This window comes from Lonchura striata, chromosome 13, assembly GCF_050655825.1.
Source record: "Lonchura striata isolate lonStrDom1 chromosome 13, ASM5065582v1, whole genome shotgun sequence".
Taxonomy (NCBI): domain Eukaryota; kingdom Metazoa; phylum Chordata; class Aves; order Passeriformes; family Estrildidae; genus Lonchura; species Lonchura striata.
The window spans coordinates 2,108,409-2,135,231 of record NC_140715.1 but is presented as its reverse complement, the minus strand read 5'-3'; the positions used below and the strand labels follow the sequence as shown (position 1 = coordinate 2,135,231).

The window sequence follows — 26,823 nt, the reverse complement described above, 5'->3', positions numbered from 1 at the left end:
TTATTGATGCCTCATTTGAATACATGGATGCCCAAAATTTTAAATGATATTTACAATTTCTTCACAAAAATTACATAAAGAATTGAAAGCATCATAGTCCCTGCACTTCCTCAAAAAGAAAGCAAAAATAATAAATTAGTATAAGAGAGCATGTTTGCAGACAAAGTTCTCTGTGTCCTCAGAGGAAAGAAGAGCACTGAAGAGATACATGTTTTTTTTTCTGTCACATGATGCTACACTGTGCACAAAAGCAACCATCCCAACTAGGGTAAAACCAAATGAGTCATTATGAAAGACTCACAAGATTGGATGAGATTGGGATTACAGAAGGGCATTATTATTCCCATTTAAGACTTGATTGTGGCTAACTGTCTTAGTTTGACAAGACAGGAGTCTGTGAAGAAGGGCAAAAGCCTCCTGTGCAATGGCGAAGGTAAACCCCCTCCCTCCAAATTACCAGGATTTTTAAATTAAAAGGCTCTCAGGCAAAGATATGGGAATGGGAGTAACAATTCTTTACTAGGAGAAACTAAATAACAATTTAAAAAGGCAAATGCAATTGGTACAAACAGAACTAGTGATAAAGTCCACAACCTGACACCCTGAGGATTCGGGGTGTTGGTAGCAGTCCAGTTGAAATGACAGATGCTCCTCTTGCAGTGGCTGATGAATTGCAGCTGAAGTGGTGATCTTTGGAAGGGTATAGTTTTCTCTGAAGATCTGGTGGCAGTTGGGCTAGTCTTCCTCTGGGAATCCAGCGAAGGGGCCACTTCTCTGGGAATCTCACCGAAGGAGCCGCTTCTCTGGGAGTCCCGCCGTAGGAGCTGCTTCTCTGGGAATCCCGCAAAAGAGAGATCTGCTCTGTCTCCAAAAAGGTATCACTTTATACCATAAAAGAGTGCTTGGCTTCTCCCTCTGGGTGGAGCATCTCACAATGGGATGGTGTAATGTTACCAGGCCTGCAGTGAGTCAGTCAATGGCCCATTAACAAACGATTACCTCTTTGGAGCAAACCATTGTTCTTGGAAGAGATAATAAACCTACCCAACCTCCAACAGATGGCAAATAGAATACAAGCTTATCTTACAAACCAGGACACTAAAAATATACTCCACAGTGAGAGGAATCCGATTCCCAGACCTGCTGCATGAACCAGAAAATATATCAGCCAGATTCATGTGGCTGCAGGGCCTTGGTATTGGCTGAAGAATCAGCTTGAAAGTAATTTCTTAGTATCTGTATGGAGGGAAACACTTGTATCGGCTTTTTTTTTTTTTCCCTATGATGAGAACTGTAATGAAATTGTACTGCACCTCAGAGTCTTGAAGGACACATTCCTGCTTGATACTTGATCCTCCCTTTGAACGTTTGCTGTTCAAAGCATGTCCCACAACTCATATCCCAAGATAAAAGTCCACCTTCTGCCACACACTTCAAAAGACTGCAAGCCTCAGTTTCTAAGCATTTCTATTATCCCAGGAACTTTCAGGAGTGAGACGGATCCAACCCCCTGACACATCCTAAAGCAAATCTCTCAAAAGAGTGGCTGAACAGACTCAGCACAACCTCTAAGGCCTGTCAAAAAAGTTTGAGGGGCAAGAGCCTGGTTCTAGAGCACAAGCAAATGCCATATAGCAAACTTCCTCAATTGTTTCAAAAGGTTTAATGAGACAAACTGGTTTTTCAAGACCTGTTCTTCCATTGAGGTAACTTTCAATTTCATCAGTCTATATTCATAATTTGGGTGTCCAGTCCACATCCCCAAACGTAACTTGCCTATAAAAACTGGGCAAACATATGTCATTCCATGTTATCAGGGCAAACAAATGCAGTTTGTGCATATTCATTCAATTTTTCTAGCTTCAGAAAATCGACAGACTAAAGGGAAAATTATATATCTGTAGGCAAGTAAAGAGTCATCAGGAATAAATACTTTATAATGCAACTAGCTTTAAATACAGAGGGATCTTACAAAGATTATCACATTAAAAATAATCCCTATCTGAACTAAGACCACTGTATTAAACAGAATGTTAATACTCAATTACTACATTGGCATTATTTGAAAATTTGGCCATGTGATCTTGACCTTAACATTGCTCTTGTAAATCCACTGACACCAAAGGAGTTAACCTGGATTTTCACCCAAGGAATAGTAACTTTGACCCATACTTATGTCAGTTTTGTTGGAAGACATGCTTTGTAAATGTCATCCCTCTCTCTCTCTCACTTAATTAACTATTCCTTTTTTTAGGGAAACAGTGTAAATTCCCACCAGTCTAAATTTCATAGAATTCTCCTCCTATTAGGAGAGGAAAAGATCTTACACACATTGATATAATTATTTCCCATAGGTTCTATACAAATTCAGGAATTTAATCTATGAAAGGCTTTTTGCAAAGCCACCACCCCAAATTTAATTTTGTAGAAGCAATTAAAGCCAAGAAAAAGTGAATTTAATTCCTCTCCTAAGAGACAGTGGCAGTCTTTTAAATATATGCACAGGCATTTGGATTTTATATGTGCACTATGATAACAGTTATTAATGAATACTAATTTGCTTTCATTTTTCCTGTGGCTTTAGCATTCAGCCCTGTAGGGTCTGACTGCACCACTAATGCCAGGGGAAAGCACAAGACACTTCTCTGTGCTGAATCTATGAATACTGTCCAGTTTCTCATGCAACAAACTCATCTCCACCCTTAGCTTGTGCAGCTTTACACAGAACATTCAAAGGTATAAACCAAATCTTGGGAAAATTTTGCACAAAATGCTTAGATTTATAAGTAAGCCTTTTTAACATTCCAGTTCCTGCTAAGAAAATGGATGATGATATACAAATTTCCAAACAAAAGTCAAGCTGGCAAAATTTAAAAAGGAGCAGGAAAGATTGTGAGAGCCAAGCTCACCACCTAATGGGCTTCACACTGATGGCCAAAGTAGCTTAGAATTTACTGAAGTACAGTAGGAACTGCATGGCAGCAGTGACTTCAGGTTTAGTGCTGTAACCACCTCCACCCACCCCCCCCCCTCGCCCCAAACCTGCACAGGGACTACCAACCTAGCAGCCTAACCCCTGGGCAAAGTTAAATAACTTGCCATTGCATCTTTGAAGAAAACATCACTGTTCCATTCAAATACATCTCAGTAACTTTGAGGTTATTTTCAGTTTTTTTATAAATGCAGCTGTTTTTGAAAGAGCTTGATCCCCATGGTCCTTAATGCCAGTGGCAGCAGCTCAGACCTCTGTGTTTCCAGTCACTGCTGAAGATCACCAGCACCCACTTATGAACAAGTTCACAGGGAAGAACAAGAAATAAGAAACAATGACTCTAATCCCAAAGCATACTGACAGGATAATTAGTTTGAGACAGAGAATGGAACCCCAAAATCAGAAGGGAATAAATGTGCCCAAGTCAGAATAAAAAACCCTGATGTCTGCTTATGCATATGGGGTTTATGCAATGGTATTTTATCCAAGATTAACTTGCATAATTAAAATTAGATTTCTCATCACACCCTTCCTATTCTTTTCCCCTGTGGCAATGCTGGACCAGATCATGACTCCATGTTAGTGCTGAGACTGACTTGACTGGAAGAGAAATTTTCTCATTAAATCAGACAGTAACTGCCCATCTGTCTTTCCCAGGAAAGAAGCATTCAGAAGAAGTCAGATGTCACTAACAATTTAAGTATTACCTGCTCATTGAGATATCTCACCAGCAGACTTCCAGATATGTAAGGATGCATTTCTAGAGTATAATCACATACATCTGTTTTCAAATGCAATACTAAATCTGATATTAAGGTACCAAAAGGAGGGTTCAAACACAAAAGTAGCTGTTTTCACATGCATGAGTATCCAGTCAGGCATTATCATAAAGTGTCTTTATATTAAAAAAAGGTAGATGTTCTATACCTGACAGCAAGTACAAAAATATAACTCATTGGCTTCTTGGTCTGAAACATCAGTGAAAATATTTAATATAAAAGGCAGTTTTCAAAACTGAATTGATCATAAGACAACCTGAAAATAGAGAAGATGTTCGCTTATGTGTAGCATGACTTTTTTGAAAAATGCCTTTTTTTGCCCAACTATAAACTAAAGAAGTTTCATTGGAAGGCTACATACTCACCATAACAGCCTGAATTGGTGTGAATTTTTGCAGCAGCGGCATCTCATGTGCAAGACTTGGTGCATAAAAATGCATATGCAGACATGCAGAAAGCCTGTAAACCACTGAATATCTTTAAAACCCCCTTGAGTTCCCTGATTCAGTACATCTGCTTTAGGGGCCTAAATACAAAGAATGTAAGAGCAGAGTCAGGCCATTTCACTGTGATTTCTGTAGTTACACTCAGATTTCAAAGTTATAATTTAAAATGACCAATTTGTCATTTAAGCCCCAAATACTGCTAATAGCAGATTATACATTAAATTGCTCTAACAGCTCTAACTCCCCCACAGTGAACACTGCAATACAGAATGGGAACCCTGGGGAAATTTGATTCCCAGGCAGGAAACTTTAGACTGTGAAGCTGCTGAAAGGAATAGAATAACCAATCATTTGAATATGGAATAATATTTTCTCCCAACAAAAGTCTACTTTGAGATTAGCTTATTGGAATGAAGTAGGGGATTAATTTATATCCCCTCAATTTCTACTTTGGCACGGCAAAATTCAGGGCACCAGTAAGCAGAACCAAGAAAGTTCCAGATTGTCCTGGGGATTTGCTACTTGCTGATTCTGAATCATTCCCAATTGTTTTCATCTTCAACCTTGCTTTTACAGCATTCAGTTAAAGCTATTTACCTTCCTGTTTTTGCTACCACGTCTCATAAATAAGCACATGCCTTTGTATCTTCTGTATCTGTTTCTTACTGCCTTCAGTTCTAATTCCCTGTCCTCTACTACTCCTTTGACACTATACACTTTTAAATTTTTTTTAGCAAATGAGAATCATACAGTTGAATTATACTGCTCATAAAATCTTGGCATAGAAACCTGGTTGTAAAAAGCCACCTTGGACCATTCTATTTAGACTGTTTTCCTCTGTGCAAAACCATTCCCTTAAGAATTGCTTCTATCAGTCTTTTTTTTCCACCCTCAAAAAAGTAATTTCTAAAAATATTATGAGAATAACTCAAAAAACTAAAACTATTCATAGTTATTACATACTATACAATATGGAAAAAGGAATGTCTGCACTTGAAACCTGCAGTTATCTATGGCAGCATCTGAGTCACTACAGCTTTTCCCTCCATGCACCACAACTGCCATAGCTCAAGGTTATATTGAAGTACCTAGCAAATATTAATAAGGCAAGACAATGTTTGAAATAAGACTTCGGGCATATCTGTTTCCCCCATATGAAAGAGAGAATGAAAAATTTTGTGTTAAAAACATTTGCAGAAGTTTAAGGAGCATATGTTACTGTGCTTCCCCAGCCTCTTCACTGAACTGTTCCCAGAGTACTTTCTACTGGTAATTTGTAATAATATATTGTTTGATTTAGTTCAAAAACTCTGAGAAGACTTATGCCCCAGGTCTGCATAAGCTGCTTCCCTTAACAACATGATCTAGTCTTTCAAAAATCCCAACGTCTCCAGTTTTGGTGTGCTCCACTGGGGAGGCAAAAATAAATTATTGCAGAGCAGATAGCTCTGCTAGTGAAACTGCACTCACTCTGGGCATACCTATCTTTAATTGTGCCATATGAATGCCCACTGCAACCTGCTGCAGTAAAATTGTTCAGTTCTTAAACTTCATTTCAGGTTGCAAGCAGAGCCCTCAGCAATAAATATAACATTTTCCAGCAATTATCTTTCTTTGCTGAGCGATCAGAGGACTCAAACTATTCATCTCAAACCAGGAATTTTGAAAACTTTTGAATTTTAGTTTGCTAAATATGCTCAGTATAACGCATACTCGGGCATACAAATAGTGTTCTGAGATATCAAAAGCCCCTGGACTACAGAAGAAGAAAAGATACAATCGAGAAGCATCTCCAGAATTGTCTTCACTGTTCACCAGAGCCTTTTAGCTGTTTCTTTTCTTTATAATGATGGTTCTATGTTAGTGAGAGGAAACAGAAAACTTTTGGAGTAATTAGCTGCATTCAAGAAGAGATGTCATGACCTCAAGGAGGATAAAAACTGCAGAGAACTCCCAGCAGGTAAATATGCTCCACAATACAGACAAAAGCCCATTCTCAGGCTCCTTATGTACCACATACCAATAATGGTTTACACTGCATTGACTCAGATATTGACCTTGCTTTGCCACTATGAAAGTTTATGCTACATTTCATGGAAAACAAAAGATTACTACAAATTACAGAAGTACCCCAGTGATCATTCCAAACAGACATCATTCCAAAGATAAAGATTTCCCGTTTCTGTCAGGACGACAAAATAAAAGCAAAGATCTGCCATTAGTCAGCAATAGACGTTTTCAATACAATAAAAACATACCACTAACAGCTTAATCAGCTGGTTTATCAATGCTTTCATCTTGGATGAGTTAGAATGTAACAAGGTACACACTCAAGCAAGCTGAGCTGTCATGTATCTAGACCCCCTCTTCAAATGTTAAGTCCCTTAAAGTTTCCCAGTTTGGGGTGAAATGACTAAAAACTCAGCAGAATATTGTCTTTCCTAACTATCCCACTTTTAAGTTTAAATCAATCAGTTACCTTTTAGAAATGATGAAGCAAACAGACCTAGTAGACACGAACTGATCAATAACTGAAGTCAGGATCTGTTGTTATGAAGGGCAGTGTCCTGGTTTGAAAGCAAAACCAGTGAGAGACTCCAAGTCAGAAATACAATTTATTGGGAAAAGGGGAAAAGGACAAAAATACATGCAATAATACAAAGGGAAAGGCTACTGACAAAAGTCAGAATACAACCTGGCCAGCGTGCTGGTAGCAGTCCGAATTGGAGTAGCTGCAGTCCTCTTGGGATGGCAGATGTAGTTGCTGTGTCTTCTCAGAAAACCTGTGGAAAGGCTCCCCTCTATGTAGAAATCTCCAGTTTTATCCAGGTGGGAATGCCTAGCTCCTCCCCTTGGGCAGAGCATCTCACAATGGGTCATTATGAGTCACAAGGTGTGTCCTTAATCACCTCCTCCTCCTGGATGGTGTTATCTCTCAGGCATTGATGGGGCCATTAACAACAGATAAGGAAAACTGCTCTAAGGCAATTCCTACTCAGATGGGAATTGGAAAACGTTTTTTTTTTTTTTTTTTTAAACTTGGACATTATCCACCCCTTTTTCCTATTTCCATCTTCTTCATGATGAAACCTTACACATAGTTCTCACTTAAGACTAAGTTTCCCTGTGGTACACAACGGGTTTGCCCATCCTTCTGCATTACCCACCAAGTATAACCAAGTCCTTGAGCAAAAACAATCCCACGGATGGGTTTGTCTTTGCCTGGGGTGGGATTAATCCAAACAGTCTTTCTTAAAATACCTTTCATATGTACCACAGGGACTTTATCTCCATCCACTGTCTGCAAGGGTTCAGATTGGGCAGGACCAGCTCGATTGATGGACCCTCGGGTGTTGACTATCCAGGTAGCTTTTGCCAAGTTCAGTTCCCAATTCCTGAAAGTTCCCCCACCAAGTGCCTTTAGGGTGGTCTTAAGCAGTCCATTACATCGTTCAACTTTCCCGGCAGCTGGAGCATGATATGGGATATGATATATCCACTCAATCCCATGTTCTCTGGCCCAGGTGTTGATGAGGCCATTCTTGAAATGTGTTCCATTGTCTGACTCAATTCTTTCAGGGGTGCCATGTCTCCACAAGACCTGTTTTTCTAGGCCTAAGATGGTGTTCCGGGCAGTGGCATGAGGCACAGGGTAGGTTTCCAGCCATCCTGTGGTTGCTTCCACCATGGTCAGTACATAGTGCTTGCCTTGTCGGGTCTGGGGAAGCGTGATGTAGTCAATTTGCCAAGCTTCCCCATACCTGTATTTCAACCATCACCCACCGTACCACAGAGGCTTCATCCGTTTGGCCTGTTTGATTGCAGCGCAGGTCTCGCAGTCGTGCATGACCTGTGAGATGCTGTCCATAGTAAGATCCACCCCTTGGTCTCGTGCCCATCGGTATGTTGCGTCTCTTCCCTGATGACCAGAAGCGTCATGGGCCCAACGAGCTAGGAATAGTTCTCCTTTATGCTGCCAATCTAGGTCTACTTGTGATATTTTCACTTTGGCAGCTCGGTCTACCTGTTTGTTGTTGTGATGCTCCTCAGTAGCCCGACTCTTGGGTATGTGTGCATCCACGTGTCGAATCTTCACGGTCAGCTTCTCTACTCGGGAGGCAATGTCCTGCCAGATCTCGGCGGCCCAGATGGGTTTCCCTCTGCGCTGCCAGTTAGCCTTTTTCCAGCGACTTAGCCATCCCCAGAGAGCATTAGCTACCATCCATGAGTCGGTGTAGAGATAGAGCCTCGACTACTTCTCTCGCTCAGCAATATCTAAAGCCAGCTGGACAGCTTTAAGCTCTGCAAGCTGACTTGATCCACTTTGTCCCTCAGTAGCTTGTGCCACTTGTCATGTGGGGCTCCACACTGCAGCTTTCCATTTCCGGCTAGTGCCTATGATTCGGCAGGAACCATCCGTAAAAAGGGCATATTGTCTTTCAGTTTCTGGTAGCTCATTATATGGTGGGGCCTCCTCAGCACGTGCCACTTGCTCCTCTTCTTCAGAAGACAATCCAAAAGTCTCCCCCTCAGGCCAGTTTGTTATAATTTCCAGAATCCCAGGGCGATTCGGATTTCCAATACGGGCACGCTGAGTGATGAGGGCAATCCATTTACTCCATGTGGCATCAGTGGCATGATGTGTAAAAGGAACCTTTCCTTTAAACATCCACCCCAGCACTGGTAGTCGGGGTGCCAGAAGCAGCTGTGTTTCAGTGCCAATTACTTCTGAGGCAGCTTGAACTCCTTCATAGGCAGCCAAGATTTCTTTCTCTGTGGGAGTGTAGTTTGCTTCAGAGCCTTTGTAGCTCCGGCTCCAAAATCCCAGTGGTCGACCCCGAGTCTCCCCAGGCACTTTCTGCCAAAGGCTCCAGGACAAACCATGGTTCCCAGCTGCAGAGTAGAGTACGTTCTTGACCTCTGGTCCTGTCCTAACTGGGCCAAGGGCTACAGCATGAGCGATCTCCTGCTTGATCTGAGTGAAGGCTTGTTGCTGCTCAGGGCCCCAGTGGAAATCATTCTTTTTTCGGGTGACCAGGTAGAGAGGGCTAACAATCTGGCTGTACTCGGGAATGTGCATCCTCCAAAAGCCTATGGCACCTAGGAAAGCTTGTGTCTCCTTCTTGTTGGTAGGTGGAGACATAGCGGTGATCTTGTCGATTATTTCTGTCAGGATCTGACGACGTCCATCTTGCCACTTGACTCCTAGAAACTGAATTTCTTGAGCTGGTCCCTTAACCTTGCTTCGTTTAATGGCAAAACCAGCTTTCAGTAAAATCTGGATAATTTTTTCTCCCTTTTCGAAGACTTCCCCTGCTGTGCTCCCCCACACAATGATGTCATCGATATACTGTAGATGTTTGGGAGCCTCGTTCTTTTCCAGTGCAGCCTGGATCAGTCCATGGCAGATGGTGGGACTGTGTTTCCACCCCTGGGGCAGTCGGTTCCAGGTGTACTGCACTCCCTTCCAGGTGAAGGCAAACTGAGGTCTGCATTCCATTGCCAAAGGAATGGAGAAGAAGGCATTTGCAATATCAATGGTCGCATACCACTTTGCTGCCTTGGACTACAGCTCGTACTGAAGCTCCAACATGTCTGGCATGGCAGCGCTCAGTGGTGGTGTAACCTCATTCAGGCCGCGGTAATCCACCGTCAGTCTCCATTCCCCACTGGACTTGCGTACTGGCCATATAGGGCTGTTGAAAGGTGAATGGGCCTTGCTGACCACCCCTTGGCTCTCCAATTTACGAATCATCTCATGGATGGGGGTCACAGAGTCTCTGCTGGTACGATATTGCCGACGGTGCACTGTTGTCATGGCAATTGGTACCTGCTGTTCTTCAACTCTCAGCAGTCCCACAGCAGAAGGGTCATCTGAGAGACCAGGCAAGGTATTCAGTTTCCGGATGTCTTCTGTCTCTACAGCAGCTATCCCAAAAGCCCAGCGATGTCCTTTTGGGTCTTTGAAATATCCATTTCTGAGATAGTCTATGCCAAGGATGCATGGGGCCTCTGGACCAGTCACGATGGGGTGTTTCTGCCACCCGTTCCCAGTTAAACTCACTTCAGCCTCTAATACAGTAAGCTGCTGGGATCCTCCTGTTACCCCAGAAATAGAAATTGATTCTTCTCCTACATATCTTGATGGCATCAGGGTACATTGGGCACCGGTGTCAACCAAAGCTGTATATTTTTGTGGTTCAGATGTGCCAGGCCATCGAATCCACACGGTCCAATAGATCCGATTGTCCCTGTCCTCTACCTGGCTAGAGGCAGGGCCCCTCTATTCCTGGTCATGGTACACGTTGCTCTCTTCTGGTAAATAGGTTCTTGAGGTTCCTTCAAGAGGATCAGTTATATCATTATTCTTATATTGTCTGGAACTCTGTGTTTGAGAGACTGGAGCAGCATTGACTCTTTTTGTGTTAGGTGTTCTTTTTAGTTTACGTACTCGGGCTACTAAGGAAGAGGTGGGTTTTCCATCCCACTTCCTCATGTCTTCTCCATGCTCCTGAAGAAAAAACCAGAGGTTTCCTCGTGGAGTGTATCCTCTCTCCTTGGCTTGGGAGCGCTGGCTCCTAATGGCAGAGATTCTTCTTGGTTCTGGTGAAATATGGTAGCCTTCTTCCTTAAGTTCCTTTTTTAGTTTCTTATGACTCTCTTCAATCAAGTCCCGGACTTGCTCAGCCAACCTTGTTTCCACGGACGAGACATGGGTACAAAATGGGGCGGTGACCGTATCCTCGTAAATTCTTAATTTATTGGCTAAGACGCCCACCCTGTCCTCGCCTTCTCTCCACTGCAGTGTTGCCAGGTAACGAGAGTACATCTCTGGTCCAAGCCGTGCAAATCGCAACCACATTTGTGATGTGCACTGGACACAGTCTGGACTCTTAGGAAATCTCTCATCTTCTGCGAAAATTATCTCCAACACAGCCAATTCCCTCAGGCATCGGATACCTTGTTCCATGGTATTCCATTTTCCTTGGAGCACCTGGAGGTCTTCTTTACAAAGGTATCTGTCCCTCACACTTGCGAGCAGTCGCCGCCAGAGGCTGAGAGTTTCCTGGGTTCTCTCAATCCCCTGGTCAATGACCACATCCCGGGATAGTGATCCCAGTTGTCTGGCCTCACTTCCATCCAGAATGGTGTCATTGGCTGCAGCGTCCCAGATGCGGAGAAGCCAGGTCAGGATGGACTCATTTGTCTGGCAGGTGAATTCTCTCCGCAGGTCACGTAGCTCACCCAGGGATAGAGAGCGAGTGATGATCTCTGGTTCCGTCTCTTCCGCTGGGTGTGAGGGTCCTGCAGTGTCCTCATCAGTCACTATGCGGACTGATTTGCTCCTCGATTTCTTCTTCTGAACAGGGGCAACTACTATGGGTTCAGGCTGCTCTGGTTTGGTGATGGTTTGTGTGGAGATGCTGATGGCGCTTTCAGTTCCTTCCTCCTCTGTGCCGGTCTGTGTAGACATAGACACTTTTGCTTTGCTTTTTGTTTTTTCCTCCATTACAGTCTGCGTAGACACGGACACTGTTGTTTTCCTTTTGGTTCCTTCTTTCTCTATGGCAGCCTGTGTTGACATGGATGCTGTTGTGGTATTCTGTACAGGCACGGACACTGCTGCTTTCCTTCTTGTTTCCTCTTCCTCAAGAAGACGCTGTACCACACTATGTATGTTTTGCTGCACCACACTATGTAGTGTTTTATTTCTAAGCATGTTGCAGATTGTGCACAGAAGACAAAGAAGAACTAACAACAACATTATGCTGTCCTTGGCATCTAGAGGGAACTTAACATTTTCAAAAGCTGCTGTGTCAAGCCTGAAAGGTTTGAAAACATCAATTTTTACCCCTCCCCCCAGGGGCTGGGTGAGGTTGCTGAGGCCCCAAACGTAGCAGCCTAGATTAGGACAAGCAAACAGAATTGAGTACATATTCCAAATCATGTTCATTGCCTCAGAGGTCATAATGCAATAGACATAGTAGACCAATAAAGCAATTCTCATACCATACCCTGGTCTACACATGAGCATTACAATTGCCAAATAATTCCCCACATTCGGGAAAATATAGAGAGCTAGGTATAAGACCCAAAAAAGCATGTTAAGCATCATAGTGAAGAGGTACCCTCTACAATACAAGATTGTAATTCTGACTTCTCTCAGTAATTTCTTGCCCCACGTTGGGTGCCAAAAATATGTCCTGGTTTGAAAGCAAAACCAGTGAGAGACTCCAAGTCAGAAATACAATTTATTGGGAAAAGGGGAAAAGGACAAAAATACATGCAATAATACAAAGGGAAAGGCTACTGACAAAAGTCAGAATACAACCTGGCCAGCGTGCTGGTAGCAGTCCGAATTGGAGTAGCTGCAGTCCTCTTGGGATGGCAGATGTAGTTGCTGTGTCTTCTCAGAAAACCTGTGGAAAGGCTCCCCTCTATGTAGAAATCTCCAGTTTTATCCAGGTGGGAATGCCTAGCTCCTCCCCTTGGGCAGAGCATCTCACAATGGGTCATTATGAGTCACAAGGTGTGTCCTTAATCACCTCCTCCTCCTGGATGGTGTTATCTCTCAGGCATTGATGGGGCCATTAACAACAGATAAGGAAAACTGCTCTAAGGCAATTCCTACTCAGATGGGAATTGGAAAACGTTTTTTTTTTTTTTTTTTTAAACTTGGACATTATCCACCCCTTTTTCCTATTTCCATCTTCTTCATGATGAAACCTTACACATAGTTCTCACTTAAGACTAAGTTTCCCTGTGGTACACAACGGGTTTGCCCATCCTTCTGCATTACCCACCAAGTATAACCAAGTCCTTGAGCAAAAACAATCCCACGGATGGGTTTGTCTTTGCCTGGGGTGGGATTAATCCAAACAGTCTTTCTTAAAATACCTTTCATATGTACCACAGGGACTTTATCTCCATCCACTGTCTGCAAGGGTTCAGATTGGGCAGGACCAGCTCGATTGATGGACCCTCGGGTGTTGACTATCCAGGTAGCTTTTGCCAAGTTCAGTTCCCAATTCCTGAAAGTTCCCCCACCAAGTGCCTTTAGGGTGGTCTTAAGCAGTCCATTACATCGTTCAACTTTCCCGGCAGCTGGAGCATGATATGGGATATGATATATCCACTCAATCCCATGTTCTCTGGCCCAGGTGTTGATGAGGCCATTCTTGAAATGTGTTCCATTGTCTGACTCAATTCTTTCAGGGGTGCCATGTCTCCACAAGACCTGTTTTTCTAGGCCTAAGATGGTGTTCCGGGCAGTGGCATGAGGCACAGGGTAGGTTTCCAGCCATCCTGTGGTTGCTTCCACCATGGTCAGTACATAGTGCTTGCCTTGTCGGGTCTGGGGAAGCGTGATGTAGTCAATTTGCCAAGCTTCCCCATACCTGTATTTCAACCATCACCCACCGTACCACAGAGGCTTCATCCGTTTGGCCTGTTTGATTGCAGCGCAGGTCTCGCAGTCGTGCATGACCTGTGAGATGCTGTCCATAGTAAGATCCACCCCTTGGTCTCGTGCCCATCGGTATGTTGCGTCTCTTCCCTGATGACCAGAAGCGTCATGGGCCCAACGAGCTAGGAATAGTTCTCCTTTATGCTGCCAATCTAGGTCTACTTGTGATATTTTCACTTTGGCAGCTCGGTCTACCTGTTTGTTGTTGTGATGCTCCTCAGTAGCCCGACTCTTGGGTATGTGTGCATCCACGTGTCGAATCTTCACGGTCAGCTTCTCTACTCGGGAGGCAATGTCCTGCCAGATCTCGGCGGCCCAGATGGGTTTCCCTCTGCGCTGCCAGTTAGCCTTTTTCCAGCGACTTAGCCATCCCCAGAGAGCATTAGCTACCATCCATGAGTCGGTGTAGAGATAGAGCCTCGACTACTTCTCTCGCTCAGCAATATCTAAAGCCAGCTGGACAGCTTTAAGCTCTGCAAGCTGACTTGATCCACTTTGTCCCTCAGTAGCTTGTGCCACTTGTCATGTGGGGCTCCACACTGCAGCTTTCCATTTCCGGCTAGTGCCTATGATTCGGCAGGAACCATCCGTAAAAAGGGCATATTGTCTTTCAGTTTCTGGTAGCTCATTATATGGTGGGGCCTCCTCAGCACGTGCCACTTGCTCCTCTTCTTCAGAAGACAATCCAAAAGTCTCCCCCTCAGGCCAGTTTGTTATAATTTCCAGAATCCCAGGGCGATTCGGATTTCCAATACGGGCACGCTGAGTGATGAGGGCAATCCATTTACTCCATGTGGCATCAGTGGCATGATGTGTAAAAGGAACCTTTCCTTTAAACATCCACCCCAGCACTGGTAGTCGGGGTGCCAGAAGCAGCTGTGTTTCAGTGCCAATTACTTCTGAGGCAGCTTGAACTCCTTCATAGGCAGCCAAGATTTCTTTCTCTGTGGGAGTGTAGTTTGCTTCAGAGCCTTTGTAGCTCCGGCTCCAAAATCCCAGTGGTCGACCCCGAGTCTCCCCAGGCACTTTCTGCCAAAGGCTCCAGGACAAACCATGGTTCCCAGCTGCAGAGTAGAGTACGTTCTTGACCTCTGGTCCTGTCCTAACTGGGCCAAGGGCTACAGCATGAGCGATCTCCTGCTTGATCTGAGTGAAGGCTTGTTGCTGCTCAGGGCCCCAGTGGAAATCATTCTTTTTTCGGGTGACCAGGTAGAGAGGGCTAACAATCTGGCTGTACTCGGGAATGTGCATCCTCCAAAAGCCTATGGCACCTAGGAAAGCTTGTGTCTCCTTCTTGTTGGTAGGTGGAGACATAGCGGTGATCTTGTCGATTATTTCTGTCAGGATCTGACGACGTCCATCTTGCCACTTGACTCCTAGAAACTGAATTTCTTGAGCTGGTCCCTTAACCTTGCTTCGTTTAATGGCAAAACCAGCTTTCAGTAAAATCTGGATAATTTTTTCTCCCTTTTCGAAGACTTCCCCTGCTGTGCTCCCCCACACAATGATGTCATCGATATACTGTAGATGTTTGGGAGCCTCGTTCTTTTCCAGTGCAGCCTGGATCAGTCCATGGCAGATGGTGGGACTGTGTTTCCACCCCTGGGGCAGTCGGTTCCAGGTGTACTGCACTCCCTTCCAGGTGAAGGCAAACTGAGGTCTGCATTCCATTGCCAAAGGAATGGAGAAGAAGGCATTTGCAATATCAATGGTCGCATACCACTTTGCTGCCTTGGACTACAGCTCGTACTGAAGCTCCAACATGTCTGGCATGGCAGCGCTCAGTGGTGGTGTAACCTCATTCAGGCCGCGGTAATCCACCGTCAGTCTCCATTCCCCACTGGACTTGCGTACTGGCCATATAGGGCTGTTGAAAGGTGAATGGGCCTTGCTGACCACCCCTTGGCTCTCCAATTTACGAATCATCTCATGGATGGGGGTCACAGAGTCTCTGCTGGTACGATATTGCCGACGGTGCACTGTTGTCATGGCAATTGGTACCTGCTGTTCTTCAACTCTCAGCAGTCCCACAGCAGAAGGGTCATCTGAGAGACCAGGCAAGGTATTCAGTTTCCGGATGTCTTCTGTCTCTACAGCAGCTATCCCAAAAGCCCAGCGATGTCCTTTTGGGTCTTTGAAATATCCATTTCTGAGATAGTCTATGCCAAGGATGCATGGGGCCTCTGGACCAGTCACGATGGGGTGTTTCTGCCACCCGTTCCCAGTTAAACTCACTTCAGCCTCTAATACAGTAAGCTGCTGGGATCCTCCTGTTACCCCAGAAATAGAAATTGATTCTTCTCCTACATATCTTGATGGCATCAGGGTACATTGGGCACCGGTGTCAACCAAAGCTGTATATTTTTGTGGTTCAGATGTGCCAGGCCATCGAATCCACACGGTCCAATAGATCCGATTGTCCCTGTCCTCTACCTGGCTAGAGGCAGGGCCCCTCTATTCCTGGTCATGGTACACGTTGCTCTCTTCTGGTAAATAGGTTCTTGAGGTTCCTTCAAGAGGATCAGTTATATCATTATTCTTATATTGTCTGGAACTCTGTGTTTGAGAGACTGGAGCAGCATTGACTCTTTTTGTGTTAGGTGTTCTTTTTAGTTTACGTACTCGGGCTACTAAGGAAGAGGTGGGTTTTCCATCCCACTTCCTCATGTCTTCTCCATGCTCCTGAAGAAAAAACCAGAGGTTTCCTCGTGGAGTGTATCCTCTCTCCTTGGCTTGGGAGCGCTGGCTCCTAATGGCAGAGATTCTTCTTGGTTCTGGTGAAATATGGTAGCCTTCTTCCTTAAGTTCCTTTTTTAGTTTCTTATGACTCTCTTCAATCAAGTCCCGGACTTGCTCAGCCAACCTTGTTTCCACGGACGAGACATGGGTACAAAATGGGGCGGTGACCGTATCCTCGTAAATTCTTAATTTATTGGCTAAGACGCCCACCCTGTCCTCGCCTTCTCTCCACTGCAGTGTTGCCAGGTAACGAGAGTACATCTCTGGTCCAAGCCGTGCAAATCGCAACCACATTTGTGATGTGCACTGGACACAGTCTGGACTCTTAGGAAATCTCTCATCTTCTGCGAAAATTATCTCCAACACAGCCAATTCCCTCAGGCATCGGATACCTTGTTCCATGGTATTCCATTTTCCTTGGAGCACCTGGAGGTCTTCTTTACAAAGGTATCTGTCCCTCACACTTGCGAGCAGTCGCCGCCAGAGGCTGAGAGTTTCCTGGGTTCTCTCAATCCCCTGGTCAATGACCACATCCCGGGATAGTGATCCCAGTTGTCTGGCCTCACTTCCATCCAGAATGGTGTCATTGGCTGCAGCGTCCCAGATGCGGAGAAGCCAGGTCAGGATGGACTCATTTGTCTGGCAGGTGAATTCTCTCCGCAGGTCACGTAGCTCACCCAGGGATAGAGAGCGAGTGATGATCTCTGGTTCCGTCTCTTCCGCTGGGTGTGAGGGTCCTGCAGTGTCCTCATCAGTCACTATGCGGACTGATTTGCTCCTCGATTTCTTCTTCTGAACAGGGGCAACTACTATGGGTTCAGGCTGCTCTGGTTTGGTGATGGTTTGTGTGGAGATGCTGATGGCGCTTTCAGTTCCTTCCTCCTCTGTGCCGGTCTGTGTAGACATAGACACTTTTGCTTTGCTTTTTGTTTTTTCCTCCATTACAGTCTGCGTAGACACGGACACTGTTGTTTTCCTTTTGGTTCCTTCTTTCTCTATGGCAGCCTGTGTTGACATGGATGCTGTTGTGGTATTCTGTACAGGCACGGACACTGCTGCTTTCCTTCTTGTTTCCTCTTCCTCAAGAAGACGCTGTACCACACTATGTATGTTTTGCTGCACCACACTATGTAGTGTTTTATTTCTAAGCATGTTGCAGATTGTGCACAGAAGACAAAGAAGAACTAACAACAACATTATGCTGTCCTTGGCATCTAGAGGGAACTTAACATTTTCAAAAGCTGCTGTGTCAAGCCTGAAAGGTTTGAAAACATCAATTTTTACCCCTCCCCCCAGGGGCTGGGTGAGGTTGCTGAGGCCCCAAACGTAGCAGCCTAGATTAGGACAAGCAAACAGAATTGAGTACATATTCCAAATCATGTTCATTGCCTCAGAGGTCATAATGCAATAGACATAGTAGACCAATAAAGCAATTCTCATACCATACCCTGGTCTACACATGAGCATTACAATTGCCAAATAATTCCCCACATTCGGGAAAATATAGAGAGCTAGGTATAAGACCCAAAAAAGCATGTTAAGCATCATAGTGAAGAGGTACCCTCTACAATACAAGATTGTAATTCTGACTTCTCTCAGTAATTTCTTGCCCCACGTTGGGTGCCAAAAATATGTCCTGGTTTGAAAGCAAAACCAGTGAGAGACTCCAAGTCAGAAATACAATTTATTGGGAAAAGGGGAAAAGGACAAAAATACATGCAATAATACAAAGGGAAAGGCTACTGACAAAAGTCAGAATACAACCTGGCCAGCGTGCTGGTAGCAGTCCGAATTGGAGTAGCTGCAGTCCTCTTGGGATGGCAGATGTAGTTGCTGTGTCTTCTCAGAAAACCTGTGGAAAGGCTCCCCTCTATGTAGAAATCTCCAGTTTTATCCAGGTGGGAATGCCTAGCTCCTCCCCTTGGGCAGAGCATCTCACAATGGGTCATTATGAGTCACAAGGTGTGTCCTTAATCACCTCCTCCTCCTGGACGGTGTTATCTCTCAGGCATTGATGGGGCCATTAACAACAGATAAGGAAAACTGCTCTAAGGCAATTCCTACTCAGATGGGAATTGGAAAACGTTTTTTTTTTTTTTTTTTTTTAAAACTTGGACAGGCAGAAACCAGCTTCCACGTGTTCAGGGTTGAGCTTGACAACCTTTTTTGAAATTAACAGGGTCTATGCCTTTATTAATGCTCAGCTCTTTATTAAAAGGTCAGCTCAGCAGGGGCTGTTGTAGCTTTTCCGGTAGCCGAAGGGCAAGAAGTCGTGCAGAGTCTGTCCCTGGAGTCTCCGTGGCACACTGGTTGGTAGCAGGAGGTGAAGAGGTGTGCAGTCTGTATCTGAAGTCCCAGCAGACCGTCCTCTCTCCTTTCCTCCTGGCACACTAGTAGCCGAATGGTGAGGAGATGTGCAGAGCCTGCTGCCAAAGTCCAGCAGCAGTTATCTCCTTCCCTCCTGGTAACACCTTGTGCCTGCTTCCCACAGCCCAGTCCAGTCTGGTCCTCTGCAGGTTATGGTGACAGGTCAGACACAGACCAGGGATGGGGTTCCCTTTTCCCCAACCAGCACACCCATTCAGCCCCCTCCACTGTGCCCATCTTTTCCATTTAGGGGTGTTTTTCATCCCCAAAACCCCCTCCCATAATTCCACTGGATTATTTTGCATCTTTGTCCTAGTGTTGGTGGGGTTGTAGGTGATTCCCAGGAGCAATTAGGTAATTAACATTTCAATGTCAGTACTTAGCCCAAGCCAAGTGTCCCAGCAAGGCTGTTTTGTTCATAACATTTTTCACTTCATTTCTACAATGAATGATGAAGCTACCTATATTCCAGGTCCAGAGAGCCTAGTACCTAAAAGCTGGCAGTAGCAGCAGCACACATAACAACCGAAGCCTGGGGTAGAAAAGCCACCCCATAGCTACATGGCTACAAATGAAAACCATAACAAACTTTAGGGAAGAAAAGCAACAAATTTTAGGTTGTCATTAGCAACAAGTGTCTTGAAAACCCAAGATATTGCTTTGACGACAATATTATGTGAATCGCAGTAAGAAAGCATCTTCCACAAACATTTTCCTGTCAGTGACAAAGCCCAGTTTGCAACACCACATTTCTTCTCTAATCAAGAGTTCCTTTCAAACATCAAAGCTGAGCTATATATCAAAGCTGAGTGTTATAAATGAATCAGTCAATTTAAGAATTAAAATAATGCATTAAATTAAATCAAAGTAAAATTGGAAAAGACACAAGCAAATCAGCACTGAGCCAGGCAATCGGTGCTGGGTGAACTGGGCCTGGACTAATGTAGCACCCTACCCTAGCAGATAATGAGGTACTGATTTCACAGAGCCTTTTTTATACTGTTTCCAGACTTAGTGGGATTCTGGGGGTGGTCCTCCTGTTTCCTTTTGTCCTTTTTCACATATTCATGCATGTTCTTTTCTTGTTGTGCTTCTAAACGGAGGTATCAAAACCCAGGGAAATCTCAGGAAAACGGGAAGCTGGACAGGACAAACACAGATCTGAACCAATGTGGTTAATCGAACTTTCTCCCTTCTTTCGAGATAAGATGGTAGTTTGTATAAGTTTTTACATAGTTTACAGTTACAAAGACACTCCGATTGGCACACTAACATTGTTTACCTTTTCCTTAAGGAGGTCAAACTTTTCACACTGCAGCTCTACTCTAATTCATGCTCGGATAGCTGATTACTTTGTAGTTACCTTAACATAATTTCTATCTGTGCCACAACTGAATTCTCACTGCATCAAAGGCTTCGAGGCCCCATGAAGGCTGCTTAACAGGCCTACTCTGAGGGGTAGCTCAAACCTCATTCCAAACATAAATCATGACCTCTGTCTCTCAGAAATTCTGCAACAGGTATCCCCAGAATACTCTGATTGCTGAAATCCTGTTAGATGGCAATCCCCCTGAATATCTTGTTCTGGCAATGAATATTCATCTTATCATTCAAGGCATATCTTCTAGACAGAATAATCCTTCAGAATAACCATCTTTTGAGACAGGAATTCATCCTGTGTATATTGCTCTTTCCCATTGCTTGATTCCATTAAAAAGGATACTGTATTTTTCAGTCCTGAGCACAAATTTATTCTAAATCATATATTACATAAGCAAGCCTTTTTACAAAAGAAAAAAAGAAATAGGATTGTTTAAATCCTTTTGCTCTTACTTGCTGAAGATTTCAAAGACAAAAGGAATTTTGCCTTCACATTTTGCCCAGCACTTTGCTGAGATTTACAACACCTAGTCTCTTTCCTGGCACACATCTAAGAGGAAAGACAGTTCACAAGGAGACAACAATTTTCAATGTTTTTATCTTAGTGCTGTCACACCCTAGTGCCTCTTTGTGTCTCTGATACTCGAAGTCTTTCCTGATTTCACTACAAAACACCTGGCTACACTGAGGCATTGCACTACATGCTGTAGTGTTTCTGTAGATAAGTGTTGTGCTATTGAAATCTTATAAGATGGAAATGGAAATGAAGGCTAAAATCTTGGAAGGAGACACACAAACATTGCTACTCTTTGAAACATTCACTTATTAAGCAGCCAGTGTATGAAATATAACCAGAGAACCTTACACACATGTGTTAGGGGTTGGGGTGTTTTTCTTTTTTTCCCCCTGTAACTTGTGGAATTTTTTCCCCTTGAGTTGCTAAGAAGCACTGATGGCTGTGTGCTTGAGACAGCGGGGATGGGAAACTCCCGGGACTTTCTCTCAGCTGGGACACAGATACTATGAGAATAGAGGCAGGTAAAAATGGGGACTGGGGAGTTGGGATCTCTCTCTCTCTCTCTCTCTCTCTCTCTCTCTCTCTCTCTCTCTCTCTCTCTCTCTCTCTCTCTCTCTCTCTATGTCTCTATGTCTCTATGTCTCTATGTCTCTCTCTCTGCCAGGCTTTGGAGGATGGCAGGACCTCCTTGGGGAAAGGAATTCACTTCCACCACCATAAGCCGGTGGGGAACCTTTCTTCTGCTGCTGGGCACCACATTCCCCTGCCCTGCCAGGACATCCTGCAGGTTCCAACTATTACTGTGGAGTTTCTGATACATTTGTCCACTGCCCCGGGATTTCTGCTCATCCCTGCCGTTCCAGCCTGCTGCTTCCAAGAGTCCTGTTGGAGCACCGGGCCCAGCTGCCCCAGGGGTTTGTGAAGCAAAGCCTCTCCTCTGTCCCTCCCCGGCTCGGGCAGCCGCCATTGCCGCGTGCTCCCCGAGCCCGCGCCGGAGCGCCCCCTGCAGCTCCATGGAGATCAGCGCACCTGCCCTGCCCCCGGGAGCCACCAGCGCCCCTGCCGGCTGTGCCCGGAACTTCACCAAAGGGGAGAGTGCCACGGCCAGGACGGCTGGGACTGGGTTCCTGATTCAGCTGTTGTTAATGCCATAGTTGTTGTTGTTTGTTTGCCTTGTTATATATACTATTAAAGAACTGTTATTCCTGTTCCTGTATCTTTGTCTGAGACCCCCTTAATTTCAAAATTATAATAATTTGGAGAGAGGGAGTTTACATTTTCCATTCCAAGGGAGGCTTTCTGCCTTCACCAGCAGACACCTGTCTTGTAAACCAAGATAACAGGACAGATTTCAATACTGAAGGCTTTTACTGCTGCCTGCATTACTGTTATGTATTAACAACGGGGAGGTAAAGGAGAATTCTTAAAACTTCCTTTAAGTATTGAAATAAAAAGAAATTTGAGTTGTAAATGACCAGGTGTCCTGGTTTGAAAAGCAAAACCAGTGAAAGGCTCCAAGTCAGAAATACAATTTATTAGGAAAAAAGCGAACAAAGAACCAAATACGTATAATAGCACAGAAGAAGAACCACTGACAGAGTTAGAGATACAATCTGATACTTGCTGGCTAGGGTGGTGGTAACAGATATGGTTCTGTCCAAGCAGTGCTCGTGTAGACTGATGTAGTTTCCCTCTGGAGGTCCAGTGTAGAGAAGGTCTCATTTGTTCCTCTTGGAAGTGGGTATCTACTTGCTGTCTGCACAACCCCGCTTATATCCTTGATGGCATCGTTTGGCTCCTCCCTCTGGGCGGAGCATCTCACAACAGAATGCTGTGATCTTATCAGTCATGTGGCTAAAAGAACAGGTTCTTCTGGAGAGACTTACCTCTGAGTCATGAGATAAGGAAAGAAAGGGACTGCAGCTCGAGGTGGTAATGGAATACACCCCAATATTATAACCTAGGACACCAGGCTAGAAGATATCTGTCTTCATGCAGATGATTTTTTGGATAATCACTAAGAAAACCACTCAGGCTGCACTGCGGCCTGGGGCAAGGCAGACTGCACCATCAAAAGCATTAAGAACTCTCTACATCTGCTCAGCTGAGGCATCCTCGCAACTCTGTGATCTGTTAAAGGGAATTATAAAACCAGGTAGTTTTCATCCCAGTTATAAACATTAAAAAAAAAAATCTCATCTTGTACCTCCTCAGTAGAAATTAGTTGCAATTAATTAATTCCTGTGTTTATGTGCTCTTACACATCAGATGGCTTGGTCAGCTATTCAAGCACTTCCCAAGAGGACATTTTCTGGCAAGTCCCTTACAGAGACTGGATATCACTGGAAATTTGGCAGCAGCTTCACTATGAACAATGAACAGTGTATCACTGACAGGTTCAGCACTTTCGCTGTCCCAGATGCCTCTACAGTGATGATGATGAGAAGCCTTTGTCAGAAATGACCACTGAAAAGCCAAAGATGACCCCTTAGAAACAAGTGGAGCATGTGCTATGCAGTATAGTGATGTAGAGTTTGAGAATTCAAAATAGGAGGAGATTTACGGAAAATATTGATGAATATGTGTTTCCAGACAGTATATAAGTTTAGCTGGTATTCTTTTTTTTTTTTGTACGTGAGGCAGGGTGAAAAGCCCTCCCTGTACTCTGATCCTGATTGGTTTTGCTTCTGCCTTATCAGAACCTTAATCAGACTTGATTAATCACTGCCTGATTTACTTTGTACATGTTTACTTGATTGTATTTATTTTATATAAAGTTGCTGCTCAATTAAAATTGCTGCTAAATTCTAATTTTGTGATTTATTAAATTAGACATATAGGACATCATTCATAACAACTGTTTTCAGGATATGGCTATAATCTCCAAACTAAAAAGACATCAGTCAGGAGGACACTGTGCTCCCAGCTAACCATCTGCTAAGAGGAGCAAGGACACTTCAGCTCTTGCTGTAATATTCAAAGTAGAGAAGACAGCTCCTGCTGTGCTACTGAAACCCTGCTGGACTGTTAAGTATGCAGTTACTCCATAAGGATCACCTGGATTTTGTGAGAAAGGTGGAGGGTCAAATTTTCTTTGGGCTGTGCAACTGGAAGTGAGGCCTTCAGAGCTGCCTGGGGCATGAACAAGGATGTCTCAGACCAGCAGTGCCAATGAAGGGCAGAGCAAGAGGATGGCTGGGATCTACAGAGGGCTTGGATGAGCAGGACAGAAGTAACTGGTTTGCCAGTAGTGAGAAAGGCAGTTCTGCACTAGGAGAAAGCAGCTTCCTAACAAGGCACAAAAGTATTTCACAGCCAGAAAAGCATTTCACCTTTCCAGAGAAGAGCTGAATTCTGTTCTAAGATAAGTTTTGAAGCAAATATTATTTTCCTGGTGAACAGCAAGTGTCAGCCTTTGCAGCCTCAATGAACTACCATCTGACTAAATTTTGGAAAACTATTATCCTGCATAACAACTTTTAATATCCAGTCTTCCAGCTTCACCTCAAAAATAATTTGAGCTTTGCAGAAGATAAAAAATCCCTTATTTTAAAAGGAGATACACCCTTCTGCTAAGGAAGAAGCACTGGTCATGTCACTTCTTTTTTTAACATTCCCTTCATAACATCTGTCTTGACATATGATAATTATGCACGACTGCGATGCTTACAATTACTAGATCTAGTTAAAAGGATATGAGACCCCAGGAACGCAGACACCTCCCTGCACTGAGGTATCAACTCCCGCCTCTGTTACTGTCTGAAATTGGAACAGCTCTGCATTTAGAAAAGATGGGGTGGGACCTCACAACAAAACTTTGGAAAGTGAAACTCTGAATAAAAAGAAGCAAAAAGTAGAGCAATTAAAGTTACAAAACAAGTAAAAATCACTGGTGAAATTTCCTGGAAAGTAAACCTAGAACATTTAAATAGAACCCTGTTATCCACAAGAAAGAAGATGGACTCAAGCACAATGATAACAGAGAGAACAGTGATATTGCTTAAATGTTGCCCTGGAGCCCTGAAGATAACTGATCTCCTAAATATCATTCAAGTAAACTAGGATAAGAGGGCAAGCTATTAGCCTCAGGTTTGCAAGTCTTAAGAACACTGCAATTAAAAATATCCTTCTTAGGAGATTGGAATTTTAAAGACTCGTGCAGAAGGAAGAAGAGCCTACTGAAGCATTTTTGGCTGCTCTTAAATTAACAAGACAAAAATAAACCATTATACTTTGTCAGCTTTTATTATGAGATGGAGACTGTGCTCAGAGAAGAGATACTGTCAGATACAGATTTACAGGGAAAGCTGGTTTTGCTTCCAGAAAAAAATCATTGTGTTGAATGAAATGCTATAGTGAAAGTAAGATGAAAATAGGTTAGTCTCACCATTTTGGAAGGACACTGAAAACCAGAAGATCATAACTGTGAGAATTCAGAAGGCATTTCACAGGTCAAAATGCAAGAGAAATGCAAAAGGAAGTATTGTAAATGACACAGCAAAAGTAAAGCCCCAAATAATTTCTTGAATTTCAAAAACTCTGTACCAAAGCTATGGAAATAACCATTTTTAATAATTGAGTCCACTAGTAGTACATGCAGAGGAGACCAGCACACAGGAGCACAGAGACAGCCAGGAGGTTTGGCTGTCAACAGTCTGAGAAAACAAGAGCTGAAATGATGCCTTGGTACTATCAGCAGAGAAAATACAACATTATTTGACGAAACACAATAAATTAAAAACCAGCATTTGCAGCTCAACTTGAAAACCTTGTTGACATCTGAATAAAAAAACTAATAAATAGGCTGTGGTTTTGGCTCCTTCTCTTTATCACGTCCAGTTTCGGCCTTGGTCCATACTGTCTTCAGATGGTGAGTGCTGACATATCTGTAGTAGGTGTCTTCATGCTGTGTTCATTGAATGTTATCCCATCCAAGCAGACATTTTAACAAAAGCATGGCTGTTGGGAAGGATGGATAAATATAATTATTCATAAATAATACAGCCAGGATGAGAACAGTCCTCTCTGCTAGCCGGACAATGCCCTTGCCTACAGATGGGTCCAGGGGTCAAGTGGACTGTTCCATCTCACCCCCAAAATGTATGGTTCACCCCACACCTGTAACCCTCCCCTAAAACATCAAGTGCATGTAACCCCATTGGCCTGAGCCTTGTTCCAGCCCACCTTGAAGCCCCCTGATAAGGGGTATCTGAGGGGCCACACGGCCTCTTGGAACTTCCCCTCCTCTTGGAACTTCCCTTCTCTTAGAGCATCCTCTTGTCTCTCTCCTCCCCCATCCCTTCAAGCCTCGCCACGTGCTGCGTCTGGCAGCTCCAAGCAAGACCTTTCTCCATTCCTAATAAACCTTAAACCCCAAGAGCAGCCTTCAGAGATCTCTCGTCTCCATTCACCTAAACTGTCCTGGAGCACAGCGCTCCCTATACACGGCCCAAACTGTTGTTTTTGTCTGCTGAGAGTACCAAGAACACACCAGCTCTAAAAAGGGAGACCCAAGGAAGTGCCGTGTAAAATAGTTCCTGGAATATGTAAACTAGTTCATGGATATGCATAAGGACCTATGAATATGCAATAGGCTGATGTAAAGGAAAAGGTATTTAAGGGGTATCCCAGTTTGCTCTTGGCTGAGTGCCAAGATGCACCCAGCCATAATAACCTTTGCTCTGTGATCCTTGTCTCCTATTGCCCTTTATTAAACTTTTAAATTTTCAGAGGAGAGTGAACATGTTTTCCGCAAATGGGCACTCATCCCAAATGTAACACCTCACTCCTGAGACCACTAGAAGATCCAGAGTGGGGAAGGTGCACCCTGCCAGGATTAGGCAGCCTCGCTCTATTTCTCCTGGCGTGATCAGCAGTTGCAGGTAGAACACCCGGAGGACAAGAGGAGACACATAAAGCAAAGAAAAACTGAAAAAAAAAAAAAAGGCTCCCTAAAGCCTAAAGCCATGGTAACCCCATAAATTCTTGAGCACAAAGACTGGAAGAAAAAAAAGAGGATTGGTAAAGTATTCTTTCGGGAAAGCAAATATGGGAGGATGAATGTGTGAATGAGATATGGGCTGGTTATCTCAGTCCTGCTAATTGAATGAGAAATCTGCAAGGCTGCAGTTCCATTC

The 26,823-nt window shown here is 44.0% G+C and overlaps 1 protein-coding gene across 4 annotated transcripts in view; it reads right to left on the bottom strand.

The window, feature by feature from the left end:
- Nucleotides 1-494: 494 nt before the first annotated feature.
- The window catches only part of LOC146766105 (uncharacterized), a 143,401-nt gene continuing 117,072 nt past the window's right edge, over nt 495-26,823 (bottom strand). For all 4 annotated transcript variants that reach the window (XM_085591062.1, XM_085591064.1, XM_085591060.1 and 1 more), the window contains exon 4: nt 495-25,645. In XM_085591062.1, coding sequence (XP_085447188.1) covers nt 10,501-12,333 — 1,833 coding nt within the window. In that variant the 5' untranslated portion in view covers nt 12,334-25,645 and the 3' untranslated portion in view covers nt 495-10,500. The remainder of the gene's footprint in view (nt 25,646-26,823) is intronic.